The following is a 21391-nucleotide window of genomic DNA, read 5'->3' as shown; positions in this document are numbered from 1 at the left end:
CGATTTACTTAAAAGTGAAGAGAGAGATGGGTGACATTCTGCCTTTGGTGGCCTTGTCCGAAAATGTGTCCATTCTTGGATTTCATCCTTACAGACAATCAATATTTGATACACGTCTCTCTCTTTTTCTCTCTCTCTCTCTCTCTGTGTGAGATGATGTTTGCCTAAATAACACATAGCCTCTTGGAGCTTGATCAAATTAATGATTTGTAATTGATATGTTATTGGATAGCCTATGTGTAAAACTGGTTCAGTGGAATATCAATATGTTAACTGTCGACTATCCACAGTTGAATACACTGAGGTGTAATTAACACCACAACAGATTAGTTTGTTTTTTTGGATGAATATATGGAAGCATATTCATTTAACCATGAAAAGTAACTCTAGGAATAATTGGCAATGACAACGCTCTAACTTGTGAAAAATATTATAGATGTATCTAAGACTCAAAGCTGCCTTATCACGGAGCTAAATAAATAATTAATATAATTGTCTCTGTAACATGTTTTGTCTTTGTCTTTGTATAACAAAAGGATAAAATAGCATGAGAAACTAAAATTAGAAATGCACTTCCAAGGAAATACCAGTGCATGAAAATGCAAAAAAGGTGCAGTGATAGTTACAGTACTATGGTGTTGCTAGGGTAATCATGTTTGTTTTATGGTAGTTGCTAGATTGGCATTAAGGTAGCTTTTGCTAGGTTATTACAATGGTAATTGAGATGGTTGCTAGGGTGTTGCTAGGTTAATAAGGTGATTGCTATACTAAATAAAGCTGTTGCTATGTTAGTTGCTAGGGTAATCATGTTGGTTGCTATGGTGGTGGCTAGGTTGATATTAGAGTGGTTGTTGCTAGGGTAATAAGATTGTTGCTAGAATGACTAAATGAATGGTGTGAAGTATAAGATGAGAGACAGTTGGATGGGAGGTGCCTTGTATTCATACTTTCCAGTCATGTGACTACCATGGATACCTGGTGGGCAAGAAACGCTGACAAAAATGGCTAACGTTTGCATTTTTGTAGCTATACACAAAGTGACATCTGCCATCGTGTCATGAAGGCCTCATCTGAATGTACATCCGGCCTGCTGGCAAATTACAGCTTGGACAAAAAACATTGCCCTTATCTCCTCTATGGCAAGTTCATCCAATTGCACAACAACTCTACCATCTGGCATGTCATTTTCACCACAAAATATCAACCTTTGTAGATCCTTGTTCTTGCCCACCCACATGCAAAGTATGAATTCTTGTTGAATGGAGAGAGACACAGAGAGAAACGGAGCCTACTTGAGCCGAATTGTAAAACAGTTCAAGCTGAATTAAATGTGTATAAAGTGGTAAGCGAAATAATAAGAATAAGAATAAGAAGAAGCCTATAGGAATAACACTACAGTGGATTTTCATGCACTGTATAAAGCCCTTTTGAATGATGTATATTCTTTTTGTTACATGGATTCCCTAAAAATCCATTGAAGAGGTCTCAAAAGAAAAGGCGGGGAGTGGCTTCATGAAAAGTGGAGATTTGTTCCAATGGTTAGTGTGCCAAGGGGGCAAATATCCAAAAGCTGAATCCTGCTGTGCCATTGAGGCTTTGCCACATCTCTGTTATCCAGCGACTCAGGTGTGACTCCCAGAGAAAGACTCTGAAAAGACAGGCTCTTTGAACCACTGATGCACAGGACAGACCAAGCCACTCTGTTCCCGAAACGACAACAAAAACGCCTCAGTCAAACCGACACAGAAAATCACTGACGACAGCGGACTTGCCTCCATTAGGGCTAAGCCAAATAGTTGCGATGATTGTGCTAGATCGGTGATTTGGCAAACTTGTGGGACAGAGTGGCACCTTGCAATTGCTTAATCGGAACACAGTTTATCTCATGGAGATATGAGAAACAAATTGCATTCACTAGACTATATGAGACAACAAACAAGAGACAAACAGGAATTAAGAGTTTTTAAAAACATATTTTTGCCCAGTTAGAATTAGACACCACATTTGACTTACATTTAAATCGTTGCTAGTCAGAAGAAAGAATTCAGTTCATTCAAGAAACGTAACAGGATTCCACAGTGTAGAACGTGTTACATTCAAATTAAAGCAGAAGTTTTGAAATGTTGCACTATAAGAGTACTTCAGGTCATATCAGTTGAATATTTAGTCCACACAAAACGAGCATGTGACAACACTAAGAAAAGGGAATCCCAGCAAAAACTAAATCAAATGCAAAAGTAAAGGCAGTGCATTCCCAAGGTGCCATTTCTTTCCATAGAGAGTGGAGTGTTCAAGACTACTTAGAGATAACTAAAACCAGGTGTTCTTCTGCGGGACTCTATTTTCCACTACATAGAGAAGATGACTTGATAATCTTTCAAGCCCAAATAAGACATTTGCCAGATGTTAAAAGTATAACCATGAACCACAGCACAAAGATGTTCAAAGAAATCTTACAAAATAACTCTTAACTTTTACCCAGAGACAGTGTTCAGAAACACTATAGCTTGCAGTCACGTCACATTTACTGGGCCAGGTCTACAAAGGCAAGCTCTGTGCAAAATGAAAATGTGATCCCCTTCCACCGTGTTCACAGAGGGGTCCTCTGGGAACAGGTTCAGCTGGCACAGTGAAAAAAATTCTCTCCGAAAAAGCATCGGAGAGCGAGCGAGCGAGCGAGGGAGCAGCACAGGAGGTCTCTCCGCCCTGCCTTGGACATCGCAGAGGGGTGTCGCTCTCCCAGGACCCGTATGTTGAGCGCGAGTTCATCTGAGGTGACGGCAGGAGCCGGAGTGAGCTCTGCGCATGGCTGGTGTGTCTGGGGGCAGGATGATGTGGTTTTGGCTGTGTGCTGCAAATGGGCCACAGCTTTACATAGTAACTCAAAGTAACGAGGAGGAAATCGATGCTTCAGAGGTGTCATCAAGCACCATTTTCCTGTCTGCTGACAAGAGCTGTGTTAAAGAACTGAGAATGAGTTCTAAGCTTCTTTTTTTTGTGTAGTGTACATTTTAACTGAAGGAAATTTAATTTTAGGAAATGCTTCCATCAGAAATCCCCTGTCTTTCCCGATTCAAATCCACATAGACACACATTTCCATTCCATACAGTCATTTTTACTATGATCTCCCCCTGCTTCAGCATTTTCCCAAGGCCCAAGGCCCATGATGTGATGTGTGCTTCCCGTATTCCTATTTTAGCGCTCCGAGATAAAGTTAGCACCACGCAAGAGTATGTCACATGCACGCAGGCACGCACACCATTTGGCTGCGTTTCCACTACATGTGTTGGCTGAAGTGTGTGTCAGTGCTCTGCGTGCATGCTGGCAGCGTTAGAGCAGGCTGATCCAGGACAGGAGACAGACACAGAGTGCAAGGGAGCGAGGAGAGGAGTCTCAGGTGACCCAGAAAGAGCTGAGGAGGAGAAAAAAAGAGAGACAGACAGACAGAGAGACACACACACACACGCACGCAGGCTCACTTGCTCACTTACTCACTCACTATCTCTCTCTCTCTCTCACACACACACATACACACACACACACACACACACACACACACACACACACACACACACACACACACACACACACAGACACACACACACACACACTTTACTTTCTTTAGTTCTTTTACACTTTTTAGCCTGCTTTTTGGGGGGATTGATGCAATGCTAATATTGTGATACGACTGATACAGGTATGTTCAATGGTCAAAGTGTCGTGTGTGTTTCACTCACAGAAAAAAGTTTCCCTACAGAGACGATAAAGATGGACAAACAGATAGACAGATGGACATACAGACTCAGAGAGAGGGACATGGATGGAGAAAGAAAGTGACACGGGTCTGACTGAGGGCAACAGAGAGTGAGAAGGACAGAGAAAGAGAATGTGCTGGAGAGGGAGAGAGAAATAGGAAAAGAAGGGGATAGAATGGGAGAGATATTCCGGGAAAGAGAAAGAAGGAGGAGACAGCGAGAGACAGAGAGAGAGAGAGAGAGAGAGAGAGAGAGAGAGACGTGTGGAACGGCACGGGGTAAACCACAGTGAAGTCAGTCTCACGTGTCGATGAGCCAAACCAGCTAGATCCGGTGTACTGCATGGCAGAGAGTATCACATCCTCACACACCTCTAGAAAGCTAGACAGATGCATCACTTCCTTGAAAAAAAAAAAAAAAACAAAGACGTGACTCATGTTCCAACAGTCCTGTTAATTGCTTTGAATGTATGTCTACCGAGACCAGCCAGTTATGCCTTTAATGGCTAACAGGTTATAAAACAATCAAAACCACTATCAGTGCTTGCTCGAGGCTTACAGTACCTTTCTAGTTTTCAGATACAACTATTGGCTTAAACGGCATGAAATGGCACAAAGTAGTATTTAACATCAAAAATATTTTTTAAATTTCTTCCTCAGCTTAGATGTGAGCTCTGAAGCCTGTTCATATCTTGTCCGTGGTATTCAAATTCAAAGCAGGAGCTTGATCCAAGGAAGGTGACCTTTGCTCCATCTCCCTGAGGCAATCTCATTCTGAGAGGACATCTTTTGCCAGGAATGTCTAAAGAATTCATTATGAATCCAATGCCTTTGATGTTCACCAGAACCTTTTTACAGTCAATCCAGCAGCCAGAGTTTACAAAGGGCTGATGATATTCTTTTTCCTTTTTTCAGTATCCTATTGAATCATTGTCCACTCAATGAATTGACCTCAGTATTTCCACAGTCCACAGGACTCACTCACTGGTTACAATATTTAAATTTAACATGATCCATAACCCACTTGGAATAACGTCTAATCTAACCTGCAATGATCACCATGCAGTTTCACAATTGTTGGGTTCTTTCTGAATGGGTCGTGTCTCAGCTCCTTCATAACATTAATGAGTGTTTTTGAAAGTAAATGGAAAGAGCTGAGTCTTCATGGTTCTCATACCTCTATCGTGATGGGGAAAATGGCTTTAAAGTTAGCGTGCTGATGGTAGAAAAATAAGGATTCAACAATGTGTCTTAAAGCCTTTTAAATATAGGACCTATTTTAGTTACTTTCAGTAGGCCTATAGGGTCAAAAACGATGACAATCCTTGCAGCACTTAAAGGGATAATCCGGAGTGAAATGCACTTTAGATAAATTTTTCGGACTATTGGGAGTACATACGTTGAGTTGACACCAAAATCATGTCATTCGGATGTATTTTGAGAAAGTTCGAGTTCACCGTTTTTAGCCAAATCTCGTTAGCCTGTAAGTGACCGGGGCAGGTCCTTTCGCCACTACAAAACGCTATTTTTATACCTCTTCTACTGTTCCAAACAACACTACACTTACGTGGTAGTGAGTAGAGGGTCCCTAAAGCCAAACCGAAGTATCCCCACGTCTTTATGTGGTCGGATAGAGAGTCCAGAATGAATTTAATCGAGTCAGTACCTTTCCGGAAATGTTAGTAAAGTGTTGTGGAAGCGTTGCGCAGCTGCCGCAGCGACATTTCCGGGAGGTACTGACTCGATTAAATTCATTCTGGACTCTCTATCCGACCACATAAAGACGTGGGGATACTTCGGTTTGGCTTTAGGGACCCTCTACTCACTACCACGTAAGTGTAGTGTTGTTTGGAACAGTAGAAGAGGTATACAAATAGCGTTTTGTAGTGGCGAAAGGACCTGCCCCGGTCACTTACAGGCTAACGAGTTTTGGCTAAAAACGGTGAACTCGAACTTTCTCAAAATACATCCGAATGACATGATTTTGGTGTCAACTCAACGTATGTACTCCCAAAACTCCGAAAAATTGATCTAAAGTGCATTTCACTCCGGATTATCCCTTTAAGTAGTTAGCATGCTAATACACTGGCTACACAATCGTGGATATCCATGGCCATAATTTTAATGTAGACCGCTTTTTCGCCCCTGACTAGGCTTAACATGTCAGCCAATATCAACATGATCCCTTTGGTGATATGCTTGTGCATGTTTACATCTGTAAATGTAAACAAACGTTATCACATGAGCGTTAAGTCAGACCTACCTCACATGTTAATCTGAGTTTAAGCCAAACATTTTTTTGTAATGACTAGCAGAACTGGGTCCTGGACACTTTTGTCTCATCATTTGACTTTCAGCCTCACCAAAAGCACTCTAATATTACCTGTGCTAGCCTCCTCTATAACATACCTACCGTAATTTCCCAACTATTAGCCGCATCTTATACTGTACATTGATTTCGCAAAATGTCCTCAGCTATGGGGTTAATATAGCCTGGCAAGCCAAACTACACAGAAATGTATAGTCTGGGGTCGGACCATTCACAGAGTTGAAGCCTGTGGGTGGGATGAACAGTTGTCTTTCAAACTGCTTCTGCACGTAATAGGCCAGCATTTGTGACCAATCGTAGCCGGTCGGCAAAACGGCAACAGGGCTGCCAAGTTTCAGAAAATTGCAAGCGACAGTGAGATGCGTTCGTCGAACATTTGTTTGACTGTCTGTCACACTCAAAGCGTGACACTTGGCAGCTCCGATTAGATTCGCTATTTCAAGTGTGAACTTACCAAGACAGACGCAAATAGATGTTATGTTACACAGCTCTGCAACAAGTATAGGACAATGATAGACGTAGCAGCCTTAACATTAACTTGGAAACTCAAAGAGAAACAGCGAATCAACAGTGAAGAAAATCTAGCAAGCAGGAGAACGTTTTAAATCTAATTATCGGAGTCGGCGCTGTTGTGTGTGAAAGATAAGTTAGATGCCAAGACCCGCCTTTCGTTGCTTCTGATTTGTTTATTGCGTGATGCCTTCGGGCTCAAGGACTCCGTATACAGATAGAGCGTTCTGATTGGTCAGGCCGATCTGCAGCCTGGCGCAGTCTTGGCCTCAACGGTGCGACCCTAGACCATCCCGCTAGGCAAAAATATTTTTGGCCGCTAGGGTGCGTCTAGATTTCTAGGCTAGGGTTAATACACAAGGGCAGTTAATATGGTATTGATATGGTTTCGTTTCTTTTAACTTGCATAACACTGTCCTGCGGCTTATGCACAATGCGGCTAATACACAGGAAATGACTGTATTCTAAACTTCATTCTTTTGAGGGCTTGCTGTGTAGCTGGTTGTTGGCAGTGGACTAAACCCTGACCACCCTGGTCACGTAACCTCAGCTCGTGGCTCTGCATGGCCTGCTGATGCTCCAGTGGTTCTGAAAAACAGTGTAGTCCGTCCTAACGCAGGCTGACAGAGTGTTTTTCTATTCTGCGTAGTTTCAGAGGGAACACAGACAGGCGTCTCCCTAATTGGACATAATGAATGAGGAAGGGATCACTGAGGCTGGGGGCAGATTGGCAGAGGGAGGAACGCACTGGACTGTTTGCTCGTCGCCTAATCCACAGATATAGTGAATAAAAGAGAATCTGACTTAAGCCCATCATGCTTTGGTCGCATAGCTATACTGAGAGGAATCTGGAAAAGGAGGATGGATGGTATGGTGTATATGGACAGCAGATATAAAAAACAAAATATTATACATATTGATATACCATACCAGGAGCAAAGTGTCATTTGTGTCAAGTGTCACATTTCATACATTTTTTATCCTTATCCCATAAAGTTGTGGGCAAATGTTTGCTTTTGCATTTTTTTCCACAAAATGATGCAACTCATACACTCTGTATTAAAATAGTTCACCCTCAATGAAATTTTTGGTCTTTGTCTCACTTTTGGACAGTGTGGCATTAATAGGGAAAGTTCCTAGTAAAGATTAATTGGGTAAGAATTGCTGCCAAGTCATTTATCTTTTCTCAGTATCCAGTGAAATGGTCTCAGCTTGTTCCCAGGTTATAAAGCTTTTTTTTATTATTATTGAACCATATAGTGAGTTTTTAAATACTCTCTATGACAGATTCAGATCTCCAAATCCTACACCAGGCATGCACTGGCATAATAACTAATCCATCAATATTTAAGCAGGAACATGGTATAGGAATTACCTGTTGAAGGTCTTTTTTAGAATGGGATGACATTTACTGTAACCCCTTTATTCCCAGACTGTAAGAAGACAATGTACAGCATGGGCCATGTGCCAGTAATGAGAGCTTTATGGACCAAGGACCCTGGGAAAAGTGCATAGTTGCACTCTACTCCCATATTTCAGATCGTCTTGCCTGCTCCCTTTTAATTAATGCAGGATTAAACAACCCAGCCCCTTCCCCTTAAATCCCCAACCATCACGTTCCCCACGTTCGCCACGTTCACAGTGTTCTTCGCATTGCCCACATCCTTCTTAACCAGGAAGCCCATAAAGGCCTTTGGCATTGGCAACTTTATATTAGTCCTGTTCTGATGGCTATCCTCACATTATTTGATCTTATAATCAGTACGCATAGTGGAAAAAAAGATGAAATTGGCCATGAGACAGATCTTTTGCTTACTGGTGTGTTTGTGGTCATTTCGACCCTTGTGTACATGGACGGAGAGTGTGTTGGGCCCTCTTGGGTGTGAATTTTGCTACTGCTGCCTGGTATTGATGGCAGTGAAATTTGGATAGAATTCAAGTTGTCCCTCGTTATGAATGACTGACTTGTTTCTGGAAATAACCTGAGCTGCTAGTCCTGTAAATAGTTGGAGGGTTATCGTAATTTCCTGCCTATTAATAGTTTGTACATTGATTTTGCAACATCTCCTTAGCCATACACAGGCCATGGGCTATACATCAGAATACATTTCTTTTATTCATTCTTCGTTTCTGATTAAAGTATGATCTGATTCTAATTTGGACTGATTGGGCACTGTGGTTAATACACTTTTTTTGTAAAATGTAAATGCAATACTGTCATGCGGTAATTTGGGTAATACGCAAAAAAAAAAATACTGTACTAGCAGTGGAGGTCCTCAGGGAGTTAGAGATATCACGAGAAGAAAGCAGCGTGATGCAATTCTTTCAGAAAAAGCAGAGGAATCAAACTTCAATAAAACATGCAGTATCCATGCTTGTTTATTCTTTCTCCAGGTGTCATGCTTTACTCTGGCTGTTCAACTTTCAGTTCAACTATCAGCAGCCAGTTTCGTTGACAGTTAAACACGACGGTGGAATTCTGTTCATCGTGTTACTCCACACACTAGGCTACTGCCGACGCGATCACCATTCAGTGGAGATACACTGACCATATAGCTGTTTTCTAATCATGACGTATCAAAATCACCCAGAAAAACAGAAAGGGGCCGATTAGAGCGATACGATGGCCGTCGTTCCATTTGCCGTATGCATTGCCCGATTCGCTTCAGTATATTATATTAAATTTTGCCGGTCGGCAGTCATAAATCGGTCTTGCGTCGCCGGTCGTGTGTAGGCCGGTATATACGCCGGTCATGTATGTAGCCTACACTGTAGGCCCTGTGTCACAGTGTCCCAAAAATCCACCTGATCCAGCATATATAGCAGGCACCTGCATTGAAAAGCACCTGCAATCAAAAGAAGAATGGCTCGAGGTTGTCATAATGCCGTTGAACTCATTGCCCTCCAAGAGAGAAGTCCTGAAACAAACCGTAAACAGTGAACAGTAACTTCAGTGAACAACAGTCAGTTAGCAAGACGTGATATTTACGATGTAGGCCCTGACCATAATCCTACAGGGTATGTGTGTGTCTCTGTGTATGTGTGTGTGTGGGGTGTGTGTGTGTGTGTGTGCGTGGGTGTGTGTGTGCACCCCTGCTGCTTCTGATGCGTGCAACTCTCCCTGCACATTACACAACCCCAGACCGCCCCCCCACCCCCCCCCCCCCCACACACACACATACACACACCCCACACCCATTTACGAAATCACCTTATGAAGCAGCGTGCACATTTTCCACCCTGTCCTACTGTTGCTAAGCTGCTTTCCCAGCCTGAATGGCCATGCTTCAGGGTCACTGAGCGCCCGGTTCTGGCCCCTTGCATTGCCAGTCAACTGTGCTGGAGCGATGGAACCTGAGCTTGGCTTCTGTGACATGCCAAACCCATCAGCAGCGGTGGCAGCAGTTATAGCGGTAACGGCCCAAGCAGTTTGTACAGCCTTTCTTCAGCCCGCCGCTCTGTAAACGAAGCAAAGTAAGCCAGCAGACACATTCATTACGGAGAAGTCCCTCTTTTGTGTGGGGTCTTTTGGACTCCACAACACGTAGCGCCCTCCAAAGCCTGCTTTGGACATGTCATTCATTTCTTTTTAGTCTTCAGGCTGCAAGCCAAAATAGTTGGGTCAAGTGTGAATGGCTCTTACCCATGAAAAAAAATGCATTCTATTTGGTTTGATTGAAGATCCCACCAAATTGGTAAAGTAAAAAGTTTTCTATGAATCTATTAACCTTCCATTTAGTTCAGTGGTCAACTAAATGTCACACATTCGTCAATCAGTGTCTTAAAGACACCACAACTCCTGTCAGCTCTTGGATTTAGATGTCTGTAGTCCTACCCAGTTCCAGTCTGGTCTGGATCTGTGTCAACATCAACTGTTCTCTGGACAGAGTTTGAACCTGGGACAAAAAAAAATCCTTCCTCAAACTAAGACAGTCAATTTCGTTGTCAATGGATACGCATTTTATTGAGTGGATTGGTGTCAGAGTCAGAGCATCACAGGAACAAGATGTCATATATGATCACACAATATCTGACTACTAACAGATTTAGTCTCTCTCTCTCTTACACACACACACACACACACACACACACACACACACACACAAACCCACACACACTTGCATGTGCATGACAGAACGCATGAGTTCACACACACGATTTATGTAATCCTATGAGGATATAGGCATTACCACGTCTATTCCTTTTTAAATACATTTTCAGGGACTTAGGCAAGAATTTCCTGTCCCTCTAAATTCCCCCTTCTCTCCAGTACAATTCAGAGTAGTCCTGATGCTCAGTCTCTCAGGTTGTTAAGGTGGTGTCTGTGATTCTAATACTAAACACTTTTTTCTACACCCCTTCAATAAATTCCTGTAATTGTCCAGTCAGTGTGTATATCACAAAAACTCCAGTGTTCATACACAGTCGTGGCTTTGAGTATGTGAAACAAGCCAAGATTAAAACCAACGCATTCTCTAATCCAGCCAGTTGACACATCGCTTCAGGATCACTGGAGGGAGGGGTGAAATCTGATTGACAGTTGCGCTCAAATATCAACAACTTTTTTTGACAGAATCACAGACTATGACAGTTGAGTTCAAATATCAACAACTTTTTTGACAGAATTACAGATTATGACTTTAACCTTTAAAGGAACACGACGACTTTTGGGGAAAATTAGCCTATTTCCCATTTGCCCCTGAGAGGATACCCTTCTCTTTGTGTGTGCAATAACCCACTTTGACACAGTTAGCACCTAGCTAAGAATAATTTACTGGAAGTGGGTTAAACCAAGTAGCCTTCAGCTCCCCAACTCAGTGTTTCTCAACCTATTTTGCACCATGGTACATTTTTTACATAAAAATAATTCTCTACCAACCAAGTCTAATGCAGCAAAAATAATGACAATTTAGTCTCTCTCTTTGTTTACAGTTCAGTTTAGAGTCTGCATTTTGTTCCCTTTTCAAGTATAGGCTAGGCCTATTTATCTATCAATCACTGTTTTACATCTTTTCACCAATAACTATTAGAAAGCTACATACCGCATCGTCTGTTCAGTTCTAATAAGTGGCCATCATATTGCAGGAGACAAACACCTATCAGCAACACATGCCTACAATCAGAGACACCTGTCTCTCCATAGGCCTCCAGTGATCGTTGCCCCTAATGACGGCTTTTACACAAGCTACGCTCTGGAGCCCAATGCGGTATCTTTCTAATATCTATTTTTCACCGCCACTTCTCATACACATCACTAAATTAACTAGGGTGACCAGATTGTGTCCTATTTTTGGTTTGTGAAAAAAGGTCAAAAGGCTATTTTGAATTCATTTCTGAACGACAGAGAGAAACACAATGCAAATTCGCTGTAAACACGTTTGAGGCGCTAGAAGAACAAAATCCTGGACGATTTTTAGGTTTCAAAAAAAGGACATGTCCTGGCAAGAGAGGACATCTGGTCACCCTAAATTACAGTAACAAGGTCATTATTGTGCTACCTAATGCCACCCACTGACATGAAAGAGTATTTATTTACTTAGCAAGTCACTACATCCCAGGCACAGATGCTCAACAATGACAAAGCCTACTATTTGTAACAACTAACTTGGACTGATTAAGTGAAATTGGACAATTTCCCACAGCAAACCTGACGATCTCTCATGGCACACTGGTTGAAACTCACTGCCCTGACCAAAAGCTGGTGTGTTCCTTTAATGTGTAAACGAGTCAGTGTTACTTTTGGCCTTGCTCACAGGCATCATAACTGTCTTATACAGTCTGTGAGTTGTGCATGAGTCAGCTGAAGGTGTGGAGGCTGTCTCAGTAGGTCAATGTGTCACAACATGCAACTGGAAACTGATGCAGTTTGGAGTGTTGTTGTATCACAGACCAGGGGCGGATTTAGCTATTTGGGGGCCCTATAGGCGAACACAGCCATGGGGGCCCTCCACATGTTCTTCATATACAAAAATGTAGGAAAAGTGGAGGAAAAGAGAGGAAAGTGTTGGAGAGGGGTAGAGATTATATGTCTAGAGTCATTCTATACAAGAAGTGTGCGTGTGTGAAAGTGAAAGAAAGATCATCTAGGTTGCCTGCATCGATGCGGCAGTTGGATCTCATTTTCGCCATCATCTACGTTATCGTTATTATCAACCTCCGCTAGTGGTGTCTCCGTAAAGAAGACTAAATGGTCATTCACTTTAGGCAGTCTGCCGATGTATTTTCTTTATTTCCACTTGCATTTTTCTGTTATTGCAACCGCTAGGATAACTTCGTCTTCGCTTCATTTTTAGCACAACGTCCGCTGCGTATTTCGTCTTTCCCGGTCAGTGGAATAAGCCATTGTAGCACGAAAAAGGGAGGGAGGGTGCCGAGACATGTACTGAATTAGGCATTCTGATGTTTTTTGTTGGATTAGAAGTACGATTAAGACATGCAGTGATTATGTAAGCTTAACCATGTTTCAACGTATTTAACCTATTCATTTTTGTATTTGTTGTATATTTTTTTGAAGGGGGAGTGATTTATTGGGGGGCACTTGCTAGTCAGGGGCCCCAGGCGGTTGCCTAGGTTTGCCTAATGGTAAAACCGCCCCTGTCACAGACAAAGGCAACTCAAATATTTGCATAAAAGGATAGAACGTAGAACTATCCCACTAGACATGCGTGACATACCACTGAGTCATTTTATTGTCTTGTTTCGAATAAGAAACAAATCCTAGGAAGGATTAAATCAATCCAGGTGAATAGCACAAAGGAAGGGTGTGCTCTTGTATTCTAATGGGAGTCACTAAACAACCCATTCTTATCAGCAGCCCTTAACACAGGTGAAGTGTTTGTGGTGTCTTGTGCAAGGTCAGCCAGTTCCGGTTCCAGTTCGGTAAACGTTGTTTTGATCCCCAGCAAAAATTCACACTCGTTATCATCCAAAAATACACCCTAGGTTGTTCTTAGAGTGGAGTTGTCTTTTATCACTAGGCTGTGCTTCTCACAGCGCAGGCTGCCAGGCCTTTGTGTGTATTTGAAACGACTGAGAAATGTACACTGCACTGTTATGTAATGTGCTCTGTCCATAGAGAATGGAGGATGGCTGACTGTCAGTACTTTCACTTACACCATTTGTGCTGTCTTGTTCTCCATGTTTGCTACGGTATGTATTCCTCACAGAGCGTTTATGAGGGAAACATTGAGCCTCTTGCAGGTGCTCAACGCAACTGTAGTAGTATCTGTGCCAAGTCTGAAGTCTTGTAAAGCATTCATTAAAGCATTATTTATAGACGATTATGGAGGATAGAATGGAGATGATCCACTGTAATGCACTGTACTACTGTACTGTACTGTACTACTGTGCGCAAACACATGGACAAAATGAATGGAAAGGAAGAATGAGAACATTGACGAGAGAATTTCCAGTTCGTTCACGTGTGCTTGGGCTGATTTGTTTGTTCCAGAGAACTTTTGATCTTGACAAAGAGCACCTTTGTATTAGAGGTTTTAATGGGGCATCCACATCCAATGCTGACATGCCTGACCACTGAATTTAAAATTAAAACCCACTGCTCAGTTCCAGGAAAAGAAGATAAAGAAATACCAAGTACCAAATACCAAAGTGATTTTTCTTACCCTCTTAAGCTGTGGTAATATTACGTATTATTATTATTCACCTGTCTTGATGTGTTGTTACAATATTGTTACTGTTGTTTAATTAAAAGGATTTTAATGAATGTTTTGACATAGGTAAGTCATAGAAATGATTAGAGGGTAGTTCACCAGAACAACAGATGTCAAAAAACATGTATCTTGACAGAACGGTGAGAAACTGTGAGGAATAGATTATAACTATAACTAGGCAACCATGATTGGCTAATTTTAGCCAAGTTAGTCAATTATGGTCGCCTATAGTTATAGTTGTAGTTATAATCTATTCCTTACAGTGAACATACCAGCTTAATATGCTGGTAGTTGGTTTTAGCTGGTCTTTGCTGGTTTTCTTCCAACATTTGCTGGTCTTTGCTGGTGTAGCCGGACTACCGCTGGCATGACCATCTGAGGAAGCTGGTCATGCTGGTGTGACCAGTCTGTCATGTGGGATACAGCTGGTGTAAGATGGGCATGACCAGCCTGCCAAGCTTGACATTGTTGTGTCATGTGATCATGCTGGTTTGCTAGAATGACCAACATAAGCTAGCATGGCTTGTTAAACCCACAAAGAGCAACACCAGCTAAAATGACCAACATGAGGTGGTACAGTATGACAAGCAAAACCAGCTGAATTACCATTGTAAGGATAACCCAGCTTTTCAGTTTTCAGAAGGGTTTTGCTGGTCTAACTGCAGGCTGACATTTTCAGCAGGGATGAATGGTCAGCACTGGATTTGTCCTGGCCCTTCTTGTTCCTTTCTTTCATTGAAAGGTTTTTCAAAAAGGGCGCACCAAACGCACAATTATGTCTTAACAAAGTTAACTCTAACAATTATGCAATTTAATAATTCATGAGGACAACGTTATCTGGGTGACCGTGGAGGCTTTATGTCCAAAGATTCTATTTAATTTTAGACCACTCTGAAGGCTGGCAATGCCAGCGAGATGGATTGAAAGGTCTTATGAACCACTGGCAAAAGAAATTACGTATTACACCGACCACCACGCGTATCAACTGCAGTCTGACGCACAGGCTTTTCTCTAATCCCGTGCAGTGTTCTGTGAGGTCCACTTTTAAATACTATACTGTGTAACGCTTTGTTTTAGGCTAGAATAATGCACAATGGTGTGGATCGTCATGTTATGTTTCTGCATCAAATACAGTGTTGCCTACGTGTAGCCTGCACCATACAGAACAAATGACTAAATGCTAAACATCTTAAAACATGTCAGATCTGATATCAGGATCTTAGATTTTAGAGAAATCACATTGTAGATCCTTAGATCTAATTGCTTTGTCCAGGGACATTGATATCATCATGTGATTTGTCGGTGTTTTTAAATTATAAGTGGGACTAGTAGTTCACGTGACCATGTCAAAGTATGGGATATCATTTTTGTTCAATGTGCCATGTCCCTGGAGGAGTACAGGATGGGAGGGGGTAGCTGAGGTAAAAGAATTACAAAATTAAACTGTTTTTACCCCTCTCAGATCTTCTTATATAACCGCCTTTACTTGAAATCCCATAAATGCTTAATTTGACTGGTTGTATTTTGATGACTACAATACTTACAAGCAAGTGGCCCAGATTAGCTCCTTATCCCGACCCTTTGTGACCACTCACAACACACTGTTGACTTCATTTACACAATAGGCCACAGCTAGAGGAATGCATCAAGATCTGCATAGCAGGTGGTTGAATTATACAAGGAATGTCTTTATACTGTAGGCGTGCAAGCAGACAGCTTTGGGTTGGTCTTAATTTAACAGATTTAATGCAATGACTGGTGGGGGGAAGCTACTATAGACTTGGGGGGGGGGGGGGGGGTCCTGGGTTCAACCTGACATAAATATACAATAGAATGTAAACAATGAAGAGAAAGTCCATATACAGTACTGGGTGGGCGATTTACATCAATAGGGCTAATCATTAACTCTGGATTATGTTGATTGGCTGTGTTATGATCAGTGAGTGTGACCACCAATCCTAATCTGATTAAATCCATTTTTCAGACATTGTAGGGGTGTCGCTGGGGTAATTTGGTTTCATATGCATTGTCATGCCTCACATTATAATGGAAAAACTGACGAAATCTGATAAATAAATGCCAGCATGAGAGTAACAAACATAACCTAAATGAGTATTTGATATTTATAGTTTATGTCATACTTTTGTAGGCAGTTCCCTGATCAGTATCCCTGATGAATTTACCGCAGCACCCACTATGAATTCTGCTACTAACAGGTCCCTGCTTACATAGAACCCCACTCTGTCAGAATGCATAGAGCTGTCACCAAACCACAGGCTAAATATGATTTAAGTCTATACAGTAAGAGGAGGTCCCCGCACAGCTTATCCCACCAAACACTCAAAACGGGGGGGATGTCAAGGCGGGGCACTAGTTTAAGCTGTCCGCTAGAGCCCACAACACCATGGGTGAGGATTAGCATGCTACATAGCATGACAAGAGGTGTAGTCTAGTGCTAATTACAGAGGCCTGATTGTTTGGGCCTGAGAAGAGACGCAGGGGAGCTGTAGGCCTAACCCGAACAACAGGAACGTAGTGCTTCAGTTTGGCCAAATATGACCACCTGATTCAGGGGTCAAAAAGTTATTAGGCTAAGGGTGATGGAATTCAAAAGTCGCAGTTGCAAAAGCTGAGTGCAATTGCCTCGTTCCCATATAAAGAAGCTTAAACAAAAGCATTTTTACCAGGAAGGTTTGTTAATATATGTTATTGAACACGGACAAATGTCTATTTCAAAATATACAGTATTGGTGACCAGATGTCCGAGACCAATACCAGGGACATAATCCCAAAAATGTGTGAAAAAAGGGGACATTTTCAGTTTGACTATCAATCTGATTGAAATACATACAAGTTTTATTTTCAGAAAACAGGGGGACACAGGTAGTTTTCTGTATTTTCCTGGGGACAGGCAACCAAAAACGGGGACTGTCCCCTGACGTCTGGTCACCCTACTGTACGTCAACACTCCTGTGTTACGGTCAAATTCTTCCCTCAAAAATATTTTTTTATAATTAGTTAATTTACACTGACTATCATGAGGCTCCATGACTTCGTTAACACAGGCCATCTGAACACACAAAACTAATTATGATAATTTTATAACAATTTGGGTGTTTTATTTAACATTAGAACATCCATGTGTATCCCAATTGACTGCCCATTAGAAATGAATGGGTGAGAAAATGGTCTGTGTAAAATGAAGTTGCATGAACTCAGATCTGTGAGTCAATGAGGCCATATATAGCAAATGGAAGTTCACTGGTAATATCCAGTTGATATTCAGTTGATACGAAGGCCTACCACAACATTAGATGATAATGTATTACTTTGGATTTGTAACAAGTTACAATGCATCAGCCATTTTTTGACCAAGAACACAAAACTAGTAAACATTAGATAAAGAGAACAGGAGGGGGACATTTTGAAATTCTTGTCTTACCAGGCTACTGCACTGTCACAATAATGATTTGTTTCTAGCTAAACACGCTCAGTCAGTTACAATAACTATGTAAGTGCCAGAGCTCCATTGAGTCTGACTGTCAAGCATACTCAGTCAAGACTTGATTCAAGATTAGATTACACTTTACTGTCATTGTGCAGATTACAAGTACAAAGACAACGAAATGCAGTTTCCGTCTAACCAGAAGTGCAAAAAAATGACTTAAAATGTCTAAAATTGAAGAAAAGAAAAGAAAAGAAAATAACAGGAAAGAAGAAAGGAAGGGAAGAGACAAGTTAAAATGATACCTGGCTCCTTTACCACCGCCTTTCTCTGTTCTTTGGAAATGTAGAGGAAGGAGGAGCAAAGGAAAACACTTTCACTTTCTCTTCCCAGGAAATCGTAAAAATACAGCTTGTGCACGTATTAGCTCTACGCATTTGTAAGACAATATATCTTGCCATTTCAAATTGGCTTTGTGACTGTTGCTGTCATATAGACAGGTGAATTAGAGTTTATGCTAAAACACCTTTGCTCTTGTACTGAACAAAAGTGCTTGGGAATGGCAGAAGCGCTCTCACGGCTGGAAGAGGAACTCACCTGTCCTCTTTGTTTAAATGTCTTCAAGGATCCTCTTGTTCTGAGGTGCACTCACAGTTTTTGCAGAGGCTGTCTGGAACAGATAGACACCGCCTCATCACTTAGAGAGTGCCCCATGTGCAGGGAACCATCCTCAGTGGATGACAGAGTCCCAAATTTGGTTCTCAGGAATACGTGCACCACTTTCTCACAGCAAAAGGATAAGGGAACACCAAGTATGCCGAAGACTGAACAAGGTGAGAATCACCTTTCTCCCAGTCATAACTTGCCTGGTTTTTCAGGGTGTCACACTTCTGAAAAACCCAGAAGTGATCCCTACACAACAGAGGAGGCTGCAGTGATTTGTAAGAAGGGTATGAAGGATTCACTGGTGGCCCTGAAAGAGAGATTGTCAGCTCTCTCCAAGCTAAAGCACCACTGTGAGACAATGGCTCAGCACGTTCGCGCACAGCTTCAGCGGACAGAGAGGCATATGAAAGGAGAGTTTGAGGCTATTCGGCGTTTCCTGCTGGAGGAGGAAGTCAGGAGGATCAGCTTCCTCAGAGAGGAGGAGGAGGAGAAGAGCAGAGCACTCCGAGACCGACTCCACAGAGTGACGGCAGAGATCGGCTCCCTCTCGGGAACCATCATGAGTCTGGAGGAGGACTTGGCAGGGATGGGGAACACGCTGTTTCTTCAGAAATACGGAGAAACCGCCAGGACAATGCAGCGTGCAGCGGAGCCAGTGGCAGAGCTGGGAACCACGGCGGGAATGCTCATAGATGTTGCCAGACATATCAGTTCCCTAAAATTTCGAGTTTGGAGAGACATGCGGGGGATGGTTCAGAAGTTCCCGGTAACTCTCGATCCTAACACTGCCAACGCCCACCTGATGATCTCAGATGATCTGAGCAGCCTTAGATATCAGAAAGCAGGCCATGTCCCTGCTAACCCGGAGAGGTTTGGCAGGTGTGTATGTGTCACAGCAGCCATAGGCTATGATTCTGGCCGTCACAGCTGGGAAGTTGATGTCGGAGACAACACATACTGGATTCTGGGAGTGGCCTCCAAATCCGTGAAAGTCAAGGAGAAGTTCTCAACGTATCCGAAGAATGGCTTCTGGACTATTCGTTTGTGTGATGGCCAGTATAAAGCCCCGAGGGTCACACTTCACATGGAGAGGACACCCAGGCTGGTCAAAGTTCAGTTGGACTGGGACCAGGGAGAATTGTCCTTTTTCAGTGCAGAGGATAATATGCCCATCTATACTTTTACGCATGCGTTTACTGAAAAGGTGTACCCTTTCTTTAGCACAGGGTGTAAATCTCACCCCCTGTGCATTCAGCCTTTAGCTGTATCACTCCCATCCTGAGTTCATAAAATTAGCTTTTCAGTCAAGTCGTCAGGAATCCAGCACGAATTTGCGCTGCCCACAAAATTTGAGGGAGGGAAATTTGGTCTGGAGTCACTCCCATTGAGAAGTTTATATATCTGGTCTCGTCACACATGAGTGCGCTTGTGTTGATTTTTGTTTCCAAAATTCTATTATTGTGTGTGTTATACAAGATATTGACAACGCAATAAGGCTTAACAGAAAACAGGGATTAAGGCATCTGACATCTTCAAATTGTGTGGGTGGGATAAATTCGGGCTGGCTTCCAGGCTAGATAATCAAATCCTAATGTTGTGTTACCAGACTCAAGGTTTGTGGCTGTATAGAGTATATACGTGTATATATATATATATATATATACAGTATATATATATATATATATATATATATACACATTTATAAGTATGTAAATTCATTGTTTGTTTAATGTTTTCCATGTCTGGTAGAGTGTAAATCAGGATCAGGCACGAGATGTTGTAGATTTGGCTGCTACAGTATGTACAGTGTGGGGAGTGTTTGATGCAGGCCTTCTTGACTAAGGCTCGGTGTCCACAAAACAAAGACATAACACCATTTTGTTTCTAGTTTGTTTTAGATTTAGATTAGAATAGATTCCACATTATTGTCATTGTGCAGACTTTAAGTAAAAAAAATAAAAAATAAATGGAGTACTGTATGTGCTCCTGTGTTTGGGAGTTTCTGGTTTGTTTTGTTTGTAAGTGTGTGTATTGTATGCGATTCACTTCTTTGGTCCATAAATCAATACCAGTGTGGTCTACCAACCATTATCAAAGGTTTTGGAGGGGTTTAGATTAAGATTTAGATTACAATTATGTCCTATTTCTGTCATTTTAAGACTTTTTGCAACAGCTCTAATTTTTTTTTTCAGAGGGTCATGTGGTCTAGTGTCGTTTAAGTATCCCACCCATTCCCTATTACCTCATCACAATTTTTAGAATTTCCCTTTCAAACAGATTTACTGACCATAGGAGGTGTCAGTTGGAATTTAGAGATACATTCTTGCATTTTTTTTTTTTAAGTATATTTTTTGGGCCTTTTTGCCTTTATTTGTATAGGACAGTGAAGGGTGAGACAGGAAGTAAGTGGGAGAGAGAGATGGGGTGGGATCGGGAAATGACCTTCTTGCATTTTAACCATTTACTCTCAAGACTCTCTCACATGCTCAAACTAATCATAACTAGAAAATCACTCCGAGTGCGCAGACCTCTGCCAAGTGCCTCCTGGATCCAGACGGTGATTTGGATCACTCCCAAAATTGAATTGCAATTCATTGGGTCATTTCAGACCTTTCCTTGATTCATTTCAATTTCATTGAAATCCATCCATAACTTTTTGAGTTACCTTGCGAACCAACAGATGAACAGACAAACAAACAGACAAACAAACAAACAAACAAACAGAATAAACAAACCCCGACAGAAACATAACCTCCTTGACGGAGGGAAAAGTGAACTGTTCACTTCAACAGAATAGATTATGATGGATGAACCAGCATAAAACATTAAGAACCATGCTAGTTTCAGACTGTACACAGTTACTCCTCTGAGACATTGCGTAATGAAAAACCTGTTGCCCTGTGCAGTTGTCCCACCCCATTAAGAGCATGTATAATGGTCCTGTGTGTGTACTCTAATGCTGTGGGGGGGATTAAAAAGGCTCTGGGTCTCAGATGGTGGTGTTTGCCAAACCTAG

The 21391-nt window shown here is 41.9% G+C and overlaps 1 protein-coding gene across 1 annotated transcript; it reads left to right on the top strand.

The window, feature by feature from the left end:
• Positions 1-17957: 17957 nt before the first annotated feature.
• Positions 17958-20304, top strand: LOC134092291 (zinc-binding protein A33-like). The gene has a single exon (XM_062545096.1). It carries the CDS (start codon positions 18224-18226, stop codon positions 19655-19657), a length of 1434 nt encoding a protein of 477 aa, XP_062401080.1. The 5' UTR covers positions 17958-18223; the 3' UTR covers positions 19658-20304.
• The last annotated feature ends 1087 nt before the right edge of the window (positions 20305-21391 follow it).

This window comes from Sardina pilchardus, chromosome 9 (genome assembly GCF_963854185.1).
Source record: "Sardina pilchardus chromosome 9, fSarPil1.1, whole genome shotgun sequence".
Taxonomy (NCBI): Eukaryota; Metazoa; Chordata; class Actinopteri; order Clupeiformes; family Clupeidae; genus Sardina; species Sardina pilchardus.
This window is presented reverse-complemented; position numbering and strand designations above follow the sequence as displayed.